Raw genomic sequence first — 22,468 nt, forward strand, 5'->3', positions numbered from 1 at the left:
ATTTGCTCAGTCCCCTTGTATTGGCTCAGTCCCTCGACTACGCAGGCCACCCTCTCTGTTGTGGGCTGCCCCGAATCCCCTGGCCCCGACCTGGAGGGGAGCCTCGCCAGCTCTTTCCCAGGCGGCCTCGCCCCAACCGCATTGACCAAGGCCCTTGCCCCGCCAACTGTGTTGCGATGTCGTCCTGGCCACCTGTCTGCTGTGGGCGCTGGCCCCAGCCAGAGGGGATGGACAGACTGCTGTTGTGATTAGGGAGTATCAGCTCTGGAGCTGGACCACCTGAGTTCAAGTCCAGCTGATTTCTACTAGCTGTGCGACCTTGGTCAGGTTAATCTCTTTCTCAATTTCCTTGTCTGTAAAAATGGGGGAAAGTAATGCTTCCTGTCTCACAGGGTGTTTATGAAAACTAGAGACTGTGTGTCTAGCATACGTAGGACACAGTACTGTAGTCCAACAGGTGACTGCTGCTGTTACTAATCGTCGTTTCCTTAGTGTGTAAGCCCTGTAGGGATGTTTCTTCAGTTCACAGAAATGTCCTAAGTATCTAGGACAATGCCCAGCATTCAGTAGGTGTCCAGTAAATGTTTGTTGAGTGAGTGGCTGTATTAGGACTTAGTTGGGGTTAACTGTGTACGTAATCGTGAGCGTGTCTTTGTATGAAGTTGAAAGCTTAGACTTCGAAAGCTATTCCTAGTGGTAGGACGGGCTCGGATTTCCTGAGGAGCTTCGTCAGTGACGATGGCTGGACCAAAACCCTCGCCGCCTCTTAGGTTCTCCCAGATCGATGACGCTCATCTTTATCGTCTTAGGACCACCTTTCACCCACCAGAGGACACCCCAGAAAATGGTCTATTATGGGAAGCCTTCTTGTAAAAACAGCTTTGAAAATTATATTGAGATAATAAAGTATGTGTTCAGCTCCTACAAGAGAGAGTCCCCTCTTATCGTCAACACGATGGGCTGGGTGGCAGGTAAGCCCGCCGAGGCGCATGGGTTGGACGGGAGGGTTGGGCAGTGGGGATAAGTGTGTGGTTTCCAGACATTAGTGCCGAAGCCCGGTTTTGGGGCAATTCCTTGTCTCAGAAGCAGTCCAGCTTTTTGCAGGAGTGCATCGCCTCTCTGTGCGCTAACTGTGCTCCCGTGGTCTCCTTCCTCGTAGACGAGGGTCTCTTGCTTCTTATTGACCTGATCCGACTGCTGTCGCCCAGCCACGTCGTTCAGTTCAGCTCCGACCGGGGTAGGTACATGCCAGACCTCAGCCCAAGCTACGTGGACAACATGGACGGCTTGTACACAAAGAGCACGTCCAAAGTCAGAAACAGAGGATTCCACCTGGCAGAATTTGCAGACAGTTTAGAATTTGCTGACGAAGAAAAGGAGAATCCACTTCTGTTTACTGGATTCAAACTGATGTCCGTTAAGTCGGAGTTTGTGTCTGGAAAAACTCCAAGAAATAGGTAAGCAAAGCGTCATGGCTGGAGAAGTTAGTTTTCTTCAGTCTTACAAGGCCTTCTGTCCTCAATTCCTTCAAAGGAATAGTCCTCTAAAATTTTTCAGATCTCTGTCACAGCTATCTATTTATGAAAGAGAGTCAAGTTATTTTCTGAATGGTTACTTTGCCAGTGGAAACATCCAGAATTGGCTTCCAGGTCTGCTTGCCAGGGCCTTTGACTTGAAGGATTTCCAGGGGGGTTATGGAAGGGCAGGGTCTGCAGATGCTAAGGTTGGAACATGGGCTGTGTGCGTAGAATCTGTGTGATGTCTCTAGTGGGAGGTGGGCCTGGAAGGTTAAATCTCTGTTTACCTCGTTGTGATTTCCTTTTCAGAGAATCACATAACAAAGTCCTTCGCGAGTTGGCAGTGCTGAGTTACCTTGGCCAGCTGCAGCCCCCAGTGCCAAAGCCACTGTGTCCCTTACATGGTCTGACACCCTATCAGGTGATCTGAACGCTTGGAATTGTCTTTATTTGGGTTACTTAAACACGCCCGTGCCTGTGTGCCAAGAGCACCTGGACCACTTCATAGCGCCTCACTCATTTAGTCCTCAGGGCAGCCCTGTGGTGTAGATTTGGTGACTGTCCCCGCTTTACAGAGGGAGCTGAGTGATCCAGTGTGAGTGGCACAGCTGGCCACAGAGCCAGGCAGCCCAGCTCCAGAGCCGAGCTCTTCACTGCTGTGCTGGGCCTGGCACTGGGATTACGCCCTGGCAGCCCATCTCCGCCCTTGCACTGACGGGCTGGGTGCAGCTTGGGCTCTCAGCTGGGAACAGCGGTGCCAGACCTCGCAGAACGCTTGTGCGGGCTTCACGAGTGCTCACAGCAGGGCCTGGCGCCCGGAGAACACTCCTAAGCTGTTTCACACATCGTCGCACGTAGATTCTGGCACGAGGGTATATGCATCTTGGATTCCAACCTCTGAAGAAGTTCATTTGGGAAGAAACCACCATAACGTTAGGATTCCAAATGATGACAGAATGAAACAGCAACAGGTAGCATTTCTAAGTGCTCACCCTGTGCTGTGCTCTCTCCTAAGCCTGGGTTAACTCCTTTACTCACCGAGGCGCTGTTATTATCCGCACTTTACAGACGGCAGAACTGAGACCGGGGGCACTGAGTCAGCTTGCCCAAAGGCCCATAGGAAAAGTCTGGGCTGGGACTGGCGCCCAGGCGGCCTGACTCTAGAGCCCAGGGTACTCAGCTCTGCTGCGTGGCCTGTGCAGCGCTGAGCACCCGCTGTGCCGCGCGCTCTGCCGAGCACATTACCTGGGGTGGCAGCCTGCCGGGGAGGTGCTGTTATAGACCCCGCTTACAGTGTAGAAAACCGGGCACAGCCAGGCAGACACACTGGCCTGAGGTTGCACAGGCAGGGGCTGTGACCTGGGGGGCAAGGATGCGATTCCTGAGCCTGATGGAGAGATTGGCTCCAGGCTTCCATGTCATCTCCACTGAACAACCTAAGGCAGTTGGTTTAATGGAGTTTTGGTTGATTTACTGCAATTTACTCACTTGACGATGCTCTATAACTGAACGTGAAACTTAGCTGCCAGTAATTTAAACTGCCTTTTGTTACAAATTCACATTTGTTTTTTAAACAATTTTTTTTAAATTCTATTTATTTGGCTGTATTAGGTCTTCGTTGCTGCGCAGGCTTTTCTCTGCTTGCGGTGAGTGGGGGCTACTCTTCATTGCCGTGTGTGGGCTTCTCGTTGTGGTGGCTTCTTTTGTTGCAGAGCACAGGCTCTAGGTGCACTGACTTCAGTAGTTGTGGCAGTCATTCTTAATGACTGCGCCACCAGGGAAGTCCCCAGAAAAGCATTTTGTTATACATATTATTTAGGCTTCAAAAACAAATGTGAGGGGGACTTCCCTGGTGGCACAGTGGTTAAGAATCCGCCTGCCAATGCAGGGGACACAAGTTTGAGCCCTGGTCCAGGTAGATCCCACATGCCGCAGAGCAACTAAGCCCGCGAGCCACAACTACTGAACCCGCGCGCCACAACTACTGAAGCCCAAGTGCCTAGAGCCCGCGCACCGCAACGAAGAGTAGCCCCCACTCCTTGCAACTAGAGAAAGCCCATGTGCAGCAACAAAGACCCAACGCAGCCAAAAATAAAATTAAAAAAAAAAAAGTTTTTCTACTTTAAAAGTTTGAAATTACCCAGAAAGTTACATGTTAAAAGTAATTATTTACCTCATGCTCCGGGAATGCAATCCATTTTTCTTATTGCAATAATTAAATTAGGGAGTGAATGGAGGCTTTTTCTCGCTGAATGGATTTTTACTTTCTCCCATCAGGAGACCTCAGTGAGGGGTTTCCATAGTCTCCCTCCGTCAACTTCGGCTCATGTAGGATGTCTCCAAACTTGCATCTCATTGTGTCTCTGTAGACAAAGTTCCAGGCATTCAGTTTAGATTTCTAGCAGGTATTGCTGGTATACAGGAGCTTTGTTTAAGTTTCCTAGGTTCTCTGTATTAGAACGGTGAAGCACTGAACAGATGCTGGTTGGTGTTCGCATTCTGTTTAGATATTTCTTGGTAGGTGGTTTGGCAGATAGAACGTCAGATAGCTGGTGAGTCGACTTGTAAAAATTAAAAGTAGTCTTTCAAGTAGAATTCATAGAGGGGGATGCGCATGTATCTTTCAGGTCCCTTTCAATGCCGTGGCACTCCGGATTATCCACGCTGATGTCGCTCCTACCCACATATTATACGCTGTGAACGCCAGCTGGGTTGGGCTTTGCAAGATCCTGGATGATGTCAGAGGATATGCAAGTGGGCCCATCCTGCTTGCCCAGACGCCCATCTGTGATTGTTTGGGGTTTGGTGAGTCTGAGAGGGACACTGTCTGTAAACCTACTGAAACTGACCCGCTTCTTAACTGTCGATGGCTGGGCTTGACCTTGTCGCCGTCACTTGGCTGGCGTGGCCAGCGAGCTTAGCTTCTCTGTCTTCTGTATAGCGGGCTCTGCGGGCTGGAGGGCAGGAAAGAAGCGGTCCTTTCTCTGCTTCTCCTCCAAGATTCCTAAGGGCCTGGTCACGGCCTCCTTCTCATCTGACATGTTTTCCGTGGGCCCTCCCACCCACTGCTGGGGCTCTGAGTCCATCTTAGGCTGACGTCCGTGGGGCCTCTCCAGCACAGCGGCGCATCAGAGCTCCAAGCCCGTGTGAGCGCGGCACTTCTCCGCTTGGATGTCTCGCTGGCACCTAAGACTTGGGTCCCAAACTGAGTCCTGATAGGTCCTTCTACCCCTTCCCTGATGTTCTCCCCAGATCTCCTCCCAGCCCACACCATCCCCAGTTCCCAGGCCATGAACAGTCCTTTGAAGATGTACTCTGGTGTTTGGGTCAGGCCCCTGGGTCCTCCTTGGCACCCCCTTGCTTTCATTCTCCACATCCAGCCCACTCGCAGGCCTGGTGGTTTCGTTTTCAGAAAGTCAGACTCCTCCATCTCACCTCTTCTCACCACGCCCGTCTCATTTCTTGCCCTGAACTAGTGGAAAAGCTGTGTAACTGGACTCCCCACGGTTAGGGGTGATCTGAGCACATACGAGATCACACTGCATCCTGGTGCGTCCCTTCGCACAGGTCCAGCATGTGGACCCAGCCTCATGGTGCCTGGCAGCCTTGGGTCCCTGCGTCCCTCACCAAACCTGCCTCACGTGATCGTCCCCCGGCTCACTGAGATCAGTAACTGTCAGTGTATACTTCTGGAAGGGGGCTGGGCCTACACACCTCAAGATTAGCAGAACCCTCAGTTAATATGTGTTCTTGATTTATACAACACTGAACTTCTCGAAAGCATTTCCACAGAACTCGTATGCTTTAGTACAGACCGTAAAGAAGGGATTGGTGGTGGGGAGAGGCTGAGTCATCTTTGCATTCCCCACTGGTGGCTTTCTCCCTGGCCCAGGTGCGCCTTAGTTAAGACAGTGTAGGACTTGGGTTTCTCACAGCTGAACTAGGAGAAGGGTACCAACAGTCTTCAGATATTCACATATGCCACTTGGTATTTTTAAAGCAAAACACAGTTGAACTTGAAACTCTTATTTTAAAAGCCATTCTACAATTCTGAGTGGTGGGGAAGTTTGATATCTTCCAGAAAGGGTGATTTTTGTGTGTTTTGTGTGCTTTCAAGGAATTTGTAGAGGGATCGACATGGAGAAGAGGCTTTACCACATCCTCACTCCTGTGCCCCCGGAAGAGCTAAGAAACGTGAACTGTCTGCTGGTTGGAACCATTTCCATTCCACAGTGTGTTCTCAAGAGCCAGGTGAGTACGGCCCCCGGGGGCAGCCCTGGAGCTCGCTGGCCGTGTCCACAGTGGGGGCCTGAAGTCGGGGCGAGAGTCACGGGGGAGCAGGTTATTGTCTGGGGAGCTCACACCCCATGGTGGTGTGTCAGCGTGGCCTAAAGGTCTGGGGCCCAGAGTCGCCATCACGCACGGCCAGGAGCCCCGTGGTGGAGCCGACATTGCAGACGTGCGTGTGGGAGAAAAGAGCAGAGGTGGCGTCCCCATGATGAGCCCTCCCTGAAGACAGTCTTCAGGGGTCCCCGTGGGAAGGCCATGGAGGGTCACGTTGGCCAAGGGCATCCGTGTGGCCCCAAACCAAATGGCAGGACCTGCAGGCAGCTGGGGAGGCACCAGTGTCCCCCTCCCCACCGGCTCGTTCTGCCTGTTTGAGAGAGAAGTCCCCACCCCCATTCTCATGCTGTTTGATGTGTTTGTGGGGTTGAATTGTAAGTGGGCCCTTCCAGGGGAGCGGAGCCGAGTGTCTTAGGAGTGAGAGGACCTTCCTCAGACTCTCACTTTTAACACTGTCTTCCTTCCATCTTCGCTGGATTTGAAGTATTTTCTCTGTGTTTCCATTTCAGCGTGGGCTCGAAGGGACAATACCTTACATCACAACAGATTATAATTTTAAACTTCCTGGAGCATCAGAGAAAATTGGAGCAAGAGAAGTTGAGGAAACACGTAAAGAGAAATTACACCCCAAACCTAAATTCTATCGAAAAACAAACTGATCCTGATGTTCTTAATCAGGGAAGGACCTTTTCTTCTGAGAGCTTGACTCTGTCTCCAGGCCGGCGCCAGCGGACCGATGGGGTTCTGTGGCCACGAACGGAACGGTGTGCTGACGTAGCACAACGCTGCATAACTCATGGATATGTTTAGAGTACATTTAAGTCTGTTCTTAAGTCGACATGACCTAGAGGTTTGCCCTGGTCTTCTGTTTTATTTTCTAAGGGAATAAAGCAGCAGGGGAAAGTTTGTGCGCCATTGAAACAGAAAGAACATGGTAGATTCCTCATAAAGTTTTTGCCGGACCTGGTTGTTGGCATCTGGATAAAAATAGAGTAATGGGAGCCACAGAAACGTCCTAAGGAGGAAGGCAGTCTGGCCAGCAGGATGGAGGGCGTAGCGGAATGTGGTGGCGCCCTGTGGTCCTTCCCCCGGGGCGGGGGGCGTTCCCATCCCTGCGCGTTGGATGCTCTCCAACCCCGTCCATGCGTGTGGGCCAAGGGTTAAGCCTCTGTTTGGTCTGTTAAAGTTAATCAATGTTTCAGAGATAAAAGTTTGACTCCAGAGCCCTTCTTCTTCTTCCTTTTTAAAATCTGATGCTGAAAAAATGCTCTCAAATCCAGGAAGCCTGTCTTGGGGCCTCTTTAAAACCAGATTTGTCCTAATTGACTTCACATCTGAGATTAAAAACGCACAGTGGGCAGAGCCGGACACTAGGCTGTTCGGAAGAAGGACCGGGGGAGCAGCTCATGCTCTTGGGCTCGGTGGCTGGACCTGAACTCTGTGTCAGTGATGGTGCTGTTCTCCCAGGGGGCTTTGGGGCCAACGATGGAACTCCATCTTCTTCCTGGTGGTCAGGATTCTTTAACCTCCCAGGTTGGAAGTGGTTTTGGTAAACAATCCGGACAGCCAGGTCAGGTCACCATTTCTGCGTTTAGGACATTGAGGTAGCCTTTCAAACTGGTGGTGTGAATTCCAACTTCCTAGCAGAATGTGTTGAAGGACAGCTATTATGATGTGTGGGTTTTAATGTTTATGTTCATTTAAACCGTTGACTGTCATTGTCTTAAGTACTCACATGGCTTCTCATCTCATCTTGTAGAGCCCTTGTCACCATCCAGGATCAGGTGTGATACCCTAGAGACCATTTAATGTCTAGCTTCCTTTTTTTTGCGGTGGGAACCATTTAATTTGCATACGGAGACTTGTATTTACTGTGATTCTTTCTACCAGAGGAACAAAGGGGGCCCTGCAGGAAGGGCTTCTTTTTTAAAAAAAATTTATTTATTTTTTTATACAGCAGGTTCTCATTAGTTATCCATTTTATACATATTAGTGTATACATGTCAATCCCAATCGCCCAGTTCATCCCACCCCCCCACCCTAATGTCTAGCTTCTTAGTTGCTTCTTATTTATATCTAAATTTAACTTGTACATGGTTTTCTTTCTTGGCCTTGCAAAGACTATTAACAGACAATCCACCATCAACTTTTTGCCTCCTTCCCAAGTTCCTGTACCTTTACAATAATACTGTAGGTCTTTAGCAGCAAGTGGTGGCCCGTCATTTGCGTTTTCATTAAATCCAGGCTCGCTTTTAGCCTGTTTCCTGCTGGCCATTAAGGCTGCGGGCTTCAGTCCCCATCGGTAAAGAAAACAAACGTTGCCGCTAGAGGGAGCTGTCAGCCATTGGTCAGCTGGCCTTACGGAGGCTGGAGATGGCCTGGCCGAGGAGCCCACCTAGGCCTCTGTCAGCATCCAGAGATGCTGGAGACAGGGCGCTGTGGTCAGCTCCAGGTGTGCCAGTCAGACTGGCAACGGCGCAGCCACCTGGTGTGTTGGATTATCAGTGGCGATGGTTTGGGCTTTCTGGCATTTCCACTGTCTGTGATGGCTCAGGACGGGTAGTGAGAGTTCTGCGTTGGAGATGCTCTTAACAAAAACTCAGTCATTTCTGTGTGTGATTTTTAAAGCAGTACATGCTTATTTTAAGAAAATTAAGCTGCCGCTGCCGCTCCTGGGGTCCCTGTGACAGGCGGGTCCTCACCCTTCTGGGCACTCAAGTTTCTGCCCGACAGACGGCGAGAGGACCAAGGGACGTGGGACGGTGATTATTAAAGCGTCTGGTAGTTGTTTCCCTTAGATTTGGTTGAGGCCATGTCGTGGTTAAGGCAGCAGGCTTTGATGTTGGAGCTCTGAGTTCACCTTCTGGCTGGGCCACTGGCTAGCAGTGTAGCTCTGAGGGCGTATTTAACCTGAGCCTGTGTCCTCTAAGATGGGCGGATAGCACTTCCCTCGGGGCCCCTGCGTGAGGAGGGCGAGAGGCGTGTCTACAGCAGGCGAAGCAGTAACTCTTAGCATGCGGCCTGTCTCTAAGGGTTGTAAATCCAGAAGGCAGGACCACGATCGTATCCCTCACAGTCACACTGGGACAAAGCAGAAACTGTCGGCACCGGAAACCACCTTACCTGGCGGTCCCCGGGCAGGTTTCCCTTAACAGCATTCTTCCTGCTGTGGGTCCTGCCCAGGGCTCCGGAGAGGAAGGTCCCAGGGCTTCCACCGATCACCCGCTCCTGGGAGTTTCTCATAAACCCTGCTAACTGCTTTTAAAATTGTGTGACCAGTTCACCATGTAGGAAATGATCCTGAAGTCCCCACCACGGACTCCCTGTGGATGCTGGGATGCTGTCTCGTCCAGTGTTTTTCTAAAATGCACGTGTGTGTTTGTTTTATAAAACTGGTGTCCAACTGTATGTGTGGTTTCTATCCAGCTCTTTTCACTTAATATGTGAACTTCTGTATCATTAAATATTTTTGAGAATGTGAATTTAATTGTGTGATTTTCTTACGTACATAGATAGACCATTTTATTCTCGGAAATTATTTAAATGTTTAGTAGAAATTATGGGGAAAACATCGAAAGGGGGTAGTGAAATCTGGGCGCCATAGTGGGGAAGACAGGAAACCCCAGCAAGTGCCCGGCACCTTTTCTCTGTTTCAGTATTGAGCGGGATAAACTCCAGTGGGAGTTCATCGTCATTTTTCCTTTGGGGCCCATGTATGTAAGTTAAATGGTTTCTGGACTATCTTTGAGAGTATATTAGCAGGGAAAAGAATTTTGCTCCCAGAAGAGTTCAAATAGAAAGAAAGCTAGCCAGCCAGCCGGGGGTCTGTGTCTGTAACCGCCTCTCCGAGAGCGAGAGCTCAGCCCCTCGGCCCTCGCTCCCAGGGTGGGGCCTGGTAGAGGCAACGAGACTTGGCTGACAGGCCAAGCCTGAACAGTGGCTAAAATAAATATGGGGGCCATCTGTGCAGTAGGGGAAGAGCCACGTGAGGTAGGGCCTCCAGAAAGCCTTGGCTGCGTTAAAGTTATTTCCAGGGCTTTGCCAGGAAAAGAATGGGGCAGAGGGTGGGCCGCGGGGTGAGGGAGCAGTCTGAAAGGAGCCGCACTTGGAGTTGAGGGGCAGCAGGTCCAATCTGGAGATCCCGGGAGCTGAGTAAGCAGTCTTGGGAATCGGCAAACAGCCGAGCCAGGCAGACAATGTGTTGGGCTGGGAAGCCAAGGGTTGCCATGGCGACTGGCCCCGATGCTGCTGTGCTGCTCAGCGGACTGTGGCTTGGGTTTTTCTAATGCTTCGGACCTGGGCTTGTCTCCGGGCTGTGCATGTCGGCCGGGCAGGAAGAAGCCACCACACTTGCAGGCCTTCCTCCTGACCGAGGAATCCAGCGGGGGGCTGCTGCTGGCTGTTGGCATTGCAGAGACGAGGGTCTTCGTGGCACTGCTTTCTGGGAAAGGAGGGAAGGCACCCTCTGAGGCAGCCAGCGGTGTGAGGAGTGCGTGCCAGGGAGCATATGGGTACTTGGGGATGGAAAATCCAAGGGGAGGAAACCACCGGCAAGGAAACAGTGCAAACCGCGGCCACAGAGTCCATACGTTCAAATATACAGCGCCCAGGGGGCCTGTGTCGGAGAAGAGAATTGGCAGGGCTGAGAGCTCGGTGGTTTTCTGTGCAGACGATTCAGCTGGAGAAATTAAGGTTGGGGCTGAGTCTGGGAGAAGCCCTCCAGTGTTGGGACTGCAGCTGGGCAGAGAGGGACAGGGACTGTGGGTCGAGCACGTGGCTCAAGGGCCAGGCAAGGTGCCACCACCCCAGAGGTCAAACATGAATTCAGTCCTGACAAAATATGGGTCTCCACCTCGCGGCTGGCTCAGCCTTCGTCCAGGAAGCGGTGAGTGTGTTTTCTTCCTCTTCGGTCCAGAAAGGAGGGTGGACGGCAGAGTGAGAAGAGATTTTGTGGGTCTTGGAGGGGCTGCTTGGTGAATTCGCCTGGGCCCTTTAAGAACCCCTCCTGCAGGCTGGCCACATTTTCTCCTTCACAGTGATTTAATGAATTTGAGAGCGTGGAAGACAGGGGTCGCCCGGTGAGCGTTAGCCATCATCTCTGATCTAGGTGCAGATAGTGTCCTGTCTTCTGAGAAGGCAGAGGAAGGAGGCTTTTGGTTTCAGCCTTCCAAGCCCTGAAAGAAGAAAGAACAGGGTCCCGAGTGAAGAGAGATTCCACTGGCAGCTGCCGCGGAGGGGCCAGTGGCGGGGTCGGGGGTGGGGGGAAGCTGCTCCCCAGCTTCCTCTCCTGGGAGGTGGAAGGTCGGGGTGGGGAAAGGGGTCCCCAGACCTTGAAACCTTCAGTTTTGTGCATTAAAGTTGTGTCCCCCTTGCCAGGATGGTCAGGGATAGGTTCCCAACCGTGTTTGTACGTCTCTCAAGAAGGGCTGTGAAATGCCTCCTAAACCGTCAATATTTGTAAGTTCACTTTTGATTCGTGCCATGACGCGTTTTGGCAGAGGGGGTCAGGAATGGCGTTCATGGAATCAAACAGCCTTCCAGCGCCCCAGAATCAGAGACCTGGCCTGGAAAACACCCCATTCCTGGCCAGAGAGAAAGGGCCTGAGGGTGTGTTAGTCACTGACCCCTCTGCGCTCCCATAAGAGCCCTCATTCCGACCTTCATCTGTCTCCCCCTCCCCCCCAGCCCCACGGTTGGCCCAAGACAGATTTAGGAAGCAGACAGTGAGTCACACAGAACTCCTAGCACCCACCCAGGCCTCACTGCAGGGTTGTCTCCACCCCGGGAAGGGTCTGAGCTGCTGATGTAGCCCTCCTCTGGCTCACACCCCCAAGTGAAGCTTAACTACCACGCTGGGGTCTCCGCCTTGAGTGGCCAGAGAGTAAGACGAACGTGTGCCATTCACCTTAGCGGGCCTGTCACCCTCATACACGAACCCCAGTGACCGATGTCCAGTTAACTCAAGGTCCCTCACTGCTCACTCGCCCTGGGGAGATTGTTTCCAGGCTTGGGTGAAATATAGGCTCTAGGCCTTCTGGGGGGGTCCCCAAAATCATGGCTGCCACATGGACATCAGAGAATGGCCATCTGTGCTGCTTCAGCCTGATTGTGTCATTTAAAAAATTTGGGGGAGGCCACACCATGCGGCTTGTGGGACCTTAGTTCCCTGACCAGGGATCGAACCCTGGCCCATGGCAGTGGAAGTGCGGAGTCCTCACCACTGGACAACCGGGGAATTCCCTGATTGTGTCTTTAAGCCCTTTATTATTAGTTTTCTTTCTTTCTGCCTTTCTTTTTTTCTTTTCTTTGACAGTAAAAGGACAGCTAGTGGGAATTCCCTGGCGGTGCAGTGGCTAAGACTCTGCACTTTCACTGCTGAGGGACCAGGTTCAATCCCTGGTCGGGGGACTAAGATTCCACAAGCCTCGCTGCTCAGCCGAAAAAGAAAAAAAAAAACAAAAAAAACTAGTTTTGCTTTTGCTGTATTTCCAAGTTTTAAAGTTTAATAAGCTTCAGTGTGTCATAGTTCCTCATGTAATCAATGTCCAAATAGTTACTGAACACGTTAATCACTGGGCATTGTGCCAGGGGCTGGGGAGATGGCCGGGAGCAAGATACACGCCCGTCCTTCTAGAATCTCACTAATGAGTGACGCGGATGTGTCAGCAGGAAATTGAAAAGTAGTTTGATGTGTGTTAAATAGAGCAATTGCGGGTTAACAGGTTCACACGTAAGATTCCTCTTACGACACCACCAATCTTGGGGATTTCCTGAAGTGACATCACCTGAAGGATAAACTGGAGTCAGCTGGGTAAAGAGTCGGGGTAGACAGGTCATTTCAGGAAGAGAGGAAAACAGGGGCTAGAAACGGCATTGCGTGCAGCCTGACTGGGACAGTCAGTGGGATGACTGAGGGGTGGGAGAGCGTTGTAGGGGCTGCTGGAGGGGAGAGCTCTAAAGAGACGGGGCAGAGGTCAATCCGTAGAGAGGACGGTCGAGCGTCTTGCGGACTTCAGATTTCATCCTTGGCGTGATGAGCGTTTAAGCATTTTTAGCAGGGTAGGTAGCGTTTTCTGACTTGCATTTTAAGAAAATCCTTTTCGATAGCAGTTTGGAGAGTGGGTTTGGGGGAGTTTGAGAAGGAGAACGTGGCAAATAAAGAGCCGAAGAATCAGGAGGCTTTTACAACATTGCAGGTGAAAGGTGATTGTTTAAGGCCTTTAAATTAGCATATGAATATATATACATATGCACACACATGTATGCCTGTGTTTACTTTGTTCTGCTTATACAAATAATACATTGTCATTCTCAAACAGTACACAAATAATGAAGATACAAGTCCTGATTTTCTGTTATTTCCAGTTGCATTTCAGATTTTTTTCTATGAATATGTACACAGTGCACATACCTAAATATGTGTCTATGTAAAAATGTTGAAATGAAATTGAAGAAAATATGCATTTTTGCAATTGCTTTTGCCAATTAATACTATATTTTGGACATTAAAAATGCCAATACATGAAAATCTACCTCATTCTTTTTAATGGCTTCATGGTTCATATGGATATACCTTACTTTTTTTTTTTTTAATAAATTTATTTATTTATTGGCTACGTTGGGTCTTCGTTGAGGTGCACGGGCTTTCTCTAGTTGTGGTGAGCGGGGGCTACTCTTTGCTGCAGAGCAGAGGCTCTAGGAGTGCTGGCTTCAGTAGTTGTAGCACATGGGCTCAGTAGTTGTGGCTCGTGGGCTCTAGAGCACAGACTCAGTAGTTGTCGCGCACTGGCTTAGTTGCTCCGTGGCATGTGGGATCTTCCCGGACCAGGGCTCGGACCCATGTCCCCTGCATTGGCAGGCGGATTCTTAACCACTGCACTGCCAGAGAAGTCCCTATACCTTAATTTTTAAACTAGCCCTTGAGTTTCCTGGTTGCCTAGTGGTTAGGATTCCGGGCTTTCACTGCTGCGGCCTGGGTTCAATCGCTGGTCAGGAATCTATCCTGCAAGCCACATGGCGAGGCCAAAAAAAAAAAAAGACTATCTCTTTAGATAATTCCCTCCAGTCCAGTGGTTAGGGCTCGCTGCTTTCACTGCTGAGGGCACGGGTTCAACAGTGAAATTAAGGGAATTAAGATCCCACAAGCCGCATGGCAAAAATAAATAAATAAAATAAATAAAATAAAAGGTGCACTTAATCCAAAAAAATTTTTTAATAAAAAATAAATAAATAAACCAGCTCTCTATGAGTGGACATTTGGGGTTGTTTCCGGTTTTTTACTCCTGCAAATGATGCTGTAGTGAGCATTCTTACACCTGTATCTCTGTGGACTTGTGAAAGAGTATCTATAGAATAAATTTCTGGAAGTAGAATTGTTGGGTGGAAGGGGCTGAGCATTTTGCATTTTAATGCCCATTTCCAAGTTGTCATCCAGAAAAGCCAATTATTCCCCCATCAGCAGAGTATTTCAGTCCTTCTTTCTATGTCTCCTGGTCATCATTTTCCATGAGCCCATCCCTGACACATAAGGGTGGGTGGCTGGGCAGGTGTCCCCTTACATGGTCTCAGGCACTTCTCTTCTCTGTCCACCCCTATTACTGAAATGCTGTGGCTCTTGGCCAAGGTGCAAGGGCAGCTGCAGGCTCTGACATCATGCCTCTAGAACTTCCATGGGACAGCACTCCACGGTCCTCCTAAGGACCCTCTTATGTAGTAAGTTTTTAACAGCACAGATTACAGAAGCAACTGACCTATATTCAATCACAACTCTCCTACTTACTAGCTGGATGATGGCAAGTCACTAGCCTTCTGAGCTTTAATTTCATTATCTTTCAAGTGGAGTCAACAGCCGTATCTACCACCCAGGGTTTTGTGGAGCTCAGAGGAGGCAGTGTTTGAGTCTGTGTCTGGTAATTCCAGTACCTCAAGTTTTTGTGTTTCTGTTGGTTCTCAGACACGGGGTCTTAGTTACTTGTGTGCCTGGTTATCTTTGACTGTGTGTTGGACATTGTATTTTTAAACTTATTTGCAAGAAAAATTTGAGGCCTAGGATGACACAGGATGTTCATATGCTTCTGCCGTATGCTTGGAAACACTACCAGTCTGGGATAACTTTGATCCAAACTCAGGCCTGAGGTTCCCTGGACTTTGATTTTTTCCCCTAGCTCCATAAAGCTTTTAGAAGTGAAGCTGTTTCCCACCTCTTTCTTCAGAATGCATAAATACCCTGAGAGCAAAACTGTCTGTTTATCTCCCTAGATCCTCCTCTTTTGTGTTTCGTGGGGTTTGATGTTTTTAAGATTAAAAACAATTTTTTTTCACCCAGCTTTTTTGGTTGGCCCAAGAGGGAAGTTTGGTCTGATTTACCTAATCCACAATTGTAGGAAGGAGAGTCTCCACTGAAGGAGCAAAATGTTCAAAGCATTTAGCATATTGTCTCTTTATACCTGTTGTTTCCAAAACCATGGTGTTTTTTTTGTTGTTTTTTTTTTTTGCGGTACACGGGCCTCTCACTGTTGTGGCCTCTCCCGTTGCAGAGCACAGGCTCCGGACGCGCAGGCTCAGTGGCCATGGCTCACGGGCCCAGCCGCTCCGTGGCATGTGGGATCCTCCCGGACCGGGGCACGAACCCGTGTCCCCTGCATCGGCAGGTGGACTCTCAACCACTGCGCCACCAGGGAAGCCCAATGGTGTGTTTTTATGAGTTTTTTTGTAAACTATTTGTATGAACTATATCTTTTTTTTTTTTCTTTTGGCCATGCCACCTGGTATGCAGGATCTCAGTTCCCTGACCAGGGATCGAACCCGTCTCCACTACAGTGCAAGCATGGAGTCCTAACCACTGGACCGCCAGGGAATTCCCCGTGATGTGTTTTTAAATATTTGTTTATTTATTTGGTTGCGCCAGGTCTTTGTTGCGGCATGCGGGCTCCTTAGTTGTGGCAGGCAAACTCTTAGTTGCAGCACGCATGTGGGATCTAGTTCCCTGACCAAGGATCGAATCCAGGCCCCCTGCATCGGGAGTGTGGAGCCTTACCCACTGCGCCACCAGGGAAGTCCCCATTGTGTGTTTTTAAAGCACAGGAAACTAAAGTTTGTTAGAATCATAATGAGGTAAGGCAGAGGCTTTCTGTGGCCAACTCAGAGCCACAACAGGGTCGGGAGGTCCCTTGTACCCTCGTAGAATCCCCTCATGGTCATAAGCTCCTCGCATTTCACCTGTAATTACTTCTGTGATAATAGCCTCTTAAAATCTAAGTCAGATCATGTTCCTCCTCTGTTTAAAAAAAAAACTCCGATGGGACTTCCCTGGTGGTCCAGTGGTAAAGAATCCACCTTACAATGCAGGGGACGCAGGTTCGATCCCTGGCTGGTGAACTAAGATCCCACATGCCGCGGGGCAACTGAGCCTGCTTGCTGCAAACCACAGAGCCCACGTGCTATGGAACCCACACGCCACAACTAGAGAGAGAAAACCGGCACGCCACAACTAGAGAGAAGCCCGAGCGCCTCAGCGAAGATCCCATGTGCCGCAGCTAAGACCCGACGCAGCCAAAAGTAAATAAAACAAAAACAAAAACAAAACCCTCACAAATCTGATGGTCCCGTCTCCCTCAGAATGAAGAAAGGCAAAGTCCTCACAGGACTGTGCAGGACCCGATGCTCTGTCACCTCTCTGACTTTATCTCCGCCCCGTGCTTACCCTGCGCCAGCCACAGTCGCCTCCTTGAAGTCTCTTCGCTAGGGTGACCGACTTATCCTGGTTTTAAAACTAACAGTCCTGTGTCCCGGAAATCCTCTTAGTCTGGGCGAGGCAAATTGCATCAGTTGGTCACCTTAACTAGAACACAATATATGTCCCTACCTCGGGGCCTTTGCACTTGTTGTTTTCTCAAATATCTGCATGGCGAGCTCCCTCACATCATTCCAGTCTCTGCTGAAAGTCACCTTCCTCAGAGAGAAGTATCTAAAATAATGTGCCCGCGTGTGCACACATACACGCACGCACACACGCGTGGTCACTCTCTGTCCATTACCTGCTCTATTTTTCTGAGATACAAATGAACAGGACCCAGGCAACACCTCTCCAGGCCCAATGGGAGGCTCACCAGCATCTACTACAAAGCCATGACAGGCTAAGACCCAGCTGCTGCCCTGCCCAGAAACTGCCTCTGTAGGCTGGGCCTACATCCTGGGCTTGGGAGAAGGAGGGGTCTCTGGCCTCCAAGGGCCAACAGGGAGACAAAACCTGTCCCAGGCAACCTGGGTCTCTGCTGGGGGTGTCCAAGGGGACAGCAACAATAGTTTCCAACCATTGGGATTGGTGTTCCAACAATAGGTTAGATATTTTGAAATTCCAGCTGTCCTGGAAGGCTGGCCAGTCTTTTCTGTGGTTGGGAGCCTGGCTCAGAAGCCTTTGTTCCTTGGACAGACTTGGCCCTCAAGAAGGCCCAGCCTCTCAGACTGTCTGGCCAGGTTTAAAAGTCTGCAGTGGCCAGCAGCTGGCAGCAAGACTGGAATGTGGCCATCCTGCCATCACCACAGACAGTCCTGGGGATACAGGCAAGCCCCCACTTCCTCCTCTCCCCCCTCCCCAGGCTGGGAAAACCCTGGCGCACCAGCTGAAGAGTGCCTGGGTCTAGCAGGGTCTCTGCTCCTCCCGTGGGGTGGTCAGATCTGACCCCAGGCCAGGTGTCCAGGCCTGTGGGCTGCCCTCTGAGCTGGAATCCTCCCTGCCACCTTTACTGGACTGAGTTTTGAGGTATTCAGAAGTTGACCCTGCGAGAGATGGTTGGTTATGGACGGATCCAAGTTCAAGTCAATGAGCATTCTCCTGGCACCTGCTCTGGGCGAGGCTGGCCTGGGCCCTGTGTTCAGGGGAGAATTAAGCCAGTAGCTGCTTCAAGGGGCTCCCAGTCCTGATGGATCCAGACTGCACCTTTCCGTGTGGTCACCTGCAACAGAGGCAGAACCAAAGGGCGGCCTGGCTCTGTGGCTGGGGGATGACGCCATCAGTCCGCCAGGGAGCTGTGGGTGGAGGCAGGTCCGGGAAGGCCTGAGCAGCCATGACAGGGCGGGTGGCCTTGCCCCACAGGGGGTGGGGAGCAGATTTTTAATTACAGCGGGGACATTTTCAGATTTGCTTTTTTTTTTTTTTTTTTGGCCATGCCACGTGGTTTGCGGGATCCTAGCTCCCCGACCCAGGGATCGAAGCCAGGCCCTCAGCAGTGAAAGCGCGGAACCCTAACCACTGGACTACCAGGGAAGTCCCTTGCTTTGTACTCTTTTTTTTTTTAATTTTATTTATTTATTTATTTATTTTTTGGCTGCATTGGGTGTTTGTTGCAGTGAGCGGGCTTCTCTCGAGTTGTGGCATACGGCTTTTCTCTCTTTAGTTGTGGCGTGAGGGTTCCAGGGTGCATGGGCTCTGTAGTTTGTGGCACACGGGCTCTCTTGTTGAGGCACATGAGCTCAGTAGTTGTGCCACACGGGCTTAGTTGCCCCGTGGCATGTGGGATCTTAGTTCCCTGATCGGGGATTGAACCCACGTCCCCTGCGTTGGAAGGCGGGTTCTTTACCACTGGACCACCAGGGAGGTCCCCGTGCTTTGTATTCTTGCTGTCACCGTCCGTGGAGCTCCCACCCGGGGCCTGAGTGTGGAGGCCGCTCTTCCGGATTAAGGCGTTTAATCCCCACAGCAACCCTGGGAGGTAGTCCTGTGAGTACCCTCACTGGATAGACGAGGGAACTGAGGCCCAGAGAGGCTAAGCAACTTGCCCAAGGCTGCACAGCCAGCAGGAGCTGGGATCTGAACCCAGGTGCCAGGCTGCATTCTGGAGGCTTACTTGGAGGGACAGGAGCGAGGCAGGGGCCCCAGACATGGTGGTGGTCGCCTGAGCGGGGGCCAGGGCATTCTAGCCGCAGAGCTGAGAATGGCGTGGGCGGCTGGTCTGTGGCCAGCCCGCCCCAGGGTGTGCTTGTCCCCAGGCCATGGTGGGTAGATGGGTGGGTGAGGATGGCCAGGCCAGATGCTGGGCAGTGACTAGGCCTCCCACCCCTTTGCCTCTGGGGAGTTGCCTGGGTCTGAGGGGCCTGTTGTCTGGCTGTCCCCCCTCCCCCGCCACATACACACGCAGGGGAGCCCAGGAGGGGGCCCATTTACTTCCAGGATCGTGATCAGTGGGCTCAAAGGTCAGGGAGGGGCTTCCCTGGTGGCGCAGTGGTTGAGAGTCCACCTGCCGATGCAGGGGACATGGGTTTGTGCCCCGGTCTGGGTGGATCCCACATGCCGCGGAGCAACTAAGCCCGTGAGCCATGGCCACTGAGCCTGCGCGTCCAGAGCCTGTGCTCCGCAACGGGAGAGGCCACGACAGTGAGAGGCCCGCGTACCGCAAAAAAAAAAAAAAAGAAAAGGTCAGGGAGGCTTGTCTAAGCCTGAAGGGCCCCCAGAGTCCTGAAGCAGGGGTGCATTTGGGGAAGGGAGGGTCACTGTGATGGGCCCCCGAGATGGGGCCCCCGAGCCCCTGCGCTCAGCTCGGGATGCTGGCGGCGATGGGCAGGGAGGGCTGTTTGTTGACTGGATCCTCGTGGCACGTGGAACTTGAATATCTTGGCCACAGAGGGAACCGAGGGTGGCATGGAGTTGGGGGGTGGCGAGGGGACTCTGGCAGTACCACCCGCCCACTTCCCGGCTGACCTGGTCAGGTCTGCAGGCCCCCCCGCGCCTCAGCTTCCTGCTCTGGACGATGCGGGGATAGTAACACGATGACAGCATCATTAGGCAACTTGAAGGAGCTCCATGTTGAAGGCTCTGGGTCCCGGGCCTGGCACACAAGGGGACTTGGCTAATGTCAGTGTCCCTACTGTGTGCCCAGCCAGCAGCTGGAGAACCAGGACTGAGACAGGGTCCCTGGCCGAGCGGGAGCCTCTGCTTCTGAGGGGTTCGTGTTGGAGTGCCAGGGTGTAAGCAGCACAGGGTCCCCGCCCAGGGCCGCAGGGGCCCAGCCTCTTCAGTGCCGGGCACAGGGCTCCCTGCCGGCACAGCTCTGTCCCCTGGCGGTGGTGACGGTGTTGGCTCACACACGTCCACACTCCGAGTGCTGGCACAGCCCAGCTGTGGGGGGCGCTGCCGAGGAGCTACCCGTGGTGCCCACCCTGGGGATGGGGAAGAAGCCCACCGTGGGGCCCTGCCCGCCTCAGTCCCGGGCTCTGCAACCCCATCCTGAGTCCTGGGCCCTGTTATGTCCAACACCTCACAAGTCTCAGTCCCAGCCCCTGGGGCCCCCGAGGGTTTGAGAAAGGGCTGTGTGGGCCCCGCAGGGGTGTGGGGAGACCCACGCTGTGCCAGGCCCCTCCGGGCGTGGTGCACGCAGCCTGCTCTGGTGGGCGGTGGGCCGCAGTAGCTGGGGGCCGTGGGGAGGTGTCATGGGAGAGGGCCTGGGGCAGCGGCCTGGCAGCGGCTTAAGGGCCAGGCTGGCTCTCAACCAGGTGACCTCGGCACCTTCCAAACTGACGGACCCGCAGGCGGCCGAGGCTTCAGGCCTGTGTATCCAGCCTTCAGAACGGTTTGGTCTGTGTGTGTGTGTCAGGGGGCTGGGGGTCTGTGCCGCCCATGCCAGGCCCCACTGTTCACCCCTCTTGCAGGTGCCAGCCCCAGGTGCGTGCCTGCTGCCTGGGGGTGGCCTCCACCCCACAGGGGCCCCTACCGGGCTGTGGCCCTGGAAGGTCCTTGCCGCGTGCTCTGGCAGGTGGGAGCAGATCCTTTTCACCTGGAGCCGGAGGTCTGGCGTGCTATGTGCGTGGGGCGGGTGGAAGGGGGTCAGTGGGACACGTCTCCTCTCAGGCTTGGCCAGTGGAGCAGCGGCTGGGGAGCTGGGGAGCCGGGGGTTAGGGGTGGCTAGGGCCTGCCCTGCGCCACCTTATATAACGGGCCTCTGGCTGGCCGGCCAGACATAATTCCTAACAGGCTCTGCAGTCTGACCTGGGAGCACTTAAGCACAGCACAGCCCGTGCGGCCGCTTCTCACGCAAGCTGCACAGCTGGCACTGGGCACCGCCCTGCCGTGTCGGCTCTGTTACAGGCCACCCCCTCCCCCCCCCAAAGATGGTGCTCCCAGTCTGCCCTGGGGGTCCAGACAGTCCTCCCCAGACTCCGGAAGGTGGAGGAAAGATGTGGTCACCTGCTACTGGGGGAGCTCAGGGCACCACAGAGGGTCACGGAGGACCTTACCTGGTGCGGGGGAGGGGCAGGGCCTCTTAGCAGAAGGCAGGGACCCCCCCAGGTCTTCATCCCCGTGGGGCAAGCACTTGCTCTCTGCTTAGCCCCAGGTGAGTGGGATCTTTTGGAGACAATACAGTGGTCGGGGGGTGGGGGCGGCCTCTCTCCTTACCCCGTTTCACAGATGTGGAAACTGAGGCTTCAGGAAGTGTCAAGCCCAGGGCTACCCAGCTAGTGAGCCAGAGGCAGGAACCTGGACCAGTCTACTCCTCAGGGAGCTGCCCTCAGTCATCCTGGTGGGAAAGGGGTCAGCCAGGGCTGAAGGGGGAAGGGGCATCTAGGGGGCCCAGGGACCCCTGGTTGGTGAACTCAGGAAGGGAAGGTTCCCCCCAAGGCCAAGGTCTCTGTCGGCCGTGGCTGGCTGGGAGGCAGCTGGCGTGGGGGTTGATGGCCGGCTTGGGCCACCTGCCCCTCTTCCTCTCTTAGCCCCTCACTCCGTGGGCCTCTCGGGGCTCCTGCTTGGCCTCCACACGGCACTTCCACTCTCAAGGAAACAGCTGCAGTTTGCGGAGGGCTCGACCCCCTCCCCATGTCCAAGGCCATTGCCAGGAACTGGATGAAGCTGCCTCGGGTCTCCAGCTCCCCGGCCCTCTGCCCGTCCTAGCCCTGGTCCCTGGCCAGTGGGAGCTCACGGCAGTGGGGACAAACCTTTGGGTTTGGGGTCGGGCATGCCGAGAGGAGGGCACGAGCCATTGGTCTCCTGGCTCCCTGGGATCGTCCCGTGCAGAGGTCATGAGCTTCCAGGAGGAGCCAGGCAGGAGAGGTGGGCCTGGGACTGTGGGAGGATGTGCTTCCAGCTCGGGGCCGCCCTGCCTCCCTCTGGACCCTGGGCCCCCATCTGTACCCGGTGACTGCGTCCCCATCTGTACCCGGTGACTCGTCATCAAGGGCCAGAGAGTGCAGCCTAGCAGTGAGAGCACAGCTCTGGAGTTCACCCTGGTTTGCCCCCTGCCCACTCTGGGTGGCCCTGGACAAGTAAGTGGCCCCTGGCCTCAGCTTCTCCATCTCAGACATGGGGCTGATGTGAGGCCTCATGGGGCTGATGTGAGGCTTAAAGGAGCTAACGTAGGAATGATGCTCAGTGTGGCATCTGGTCCACAGTAACTGTCATCACTCTGTCCACCTGGGGCTGGGAGCACAGCAGCATACACGACGGCCATGCCGCACCCCAGCTCCCTCAGAGGCGGTGAAGAGCCCTCTCCCCACGTTTGTAAGCGGCATCACTAGTTGGCTAGCTTCCTGGTTTCCCCCAGACCCAGTAAAAGGCCCAGGTGTGTCCACCTGCCTTTGACACCTGCAGCATGGTGATGAGGGCTGCTGGGCCCCCCTGG

At 53.0% G+C, this 22,468-nt stretch overlaps 1 protein-coding gene across 1 annotated transcript in view; it reads left to right on the forward strand.

Annotated features, from left to right (window-relative positions):
• The window catches only part of NOL9 (nucleolar protein 9), a 20,972-nt gene extending 11,629 nt beyond the window's left edge, over positions 1–9,343 (forward strand). The window contains exons 7-12 of the mRNA XM_004317737.4: positions 810–971; positions 1,160–1,457; positions 1,827–1,938; positions 4,145–4,322; positions 5,635–5,768; positions 6,371–9,343. Coding sequence (XP_004317785.1) covers positions 810–971; positions 1,160–1,457; positions 1,827–1,938; positions 4,145–4,322; positions 5,635–5,768; positions 6,371–6,520 — 1,034 coding nt within the window. The 3' untranslated portion in view covers positions 6,521–9,343. The remainder of the gene's footprint in view (positions 1–809; positions 972–1,159; positions 1,458–1,826; positions 1,939–4,144; positions 4,323–5,634; positions 5,769–6,370) is intronic.
• The last annotated feature ends 13,125 nt before the right edge of the window (positions 9,344–22,468 follow it).

Source organism: Tursiops truncatus, chromosome 1 (assembly GCF_011762595.2).
Source record: "Tursiops truncatus isolate mTurTru1 chromosome 1, mTurTru1.mat.Y, whole genome shotgun sequence".
Taxonomy (NCBI): domain Eukaryota; kingdom Metazoa; phylum Chordata; class Mammalia; order Artiodactyla; family Delphinidae; genus Tursiops; species Tursiops truncatus.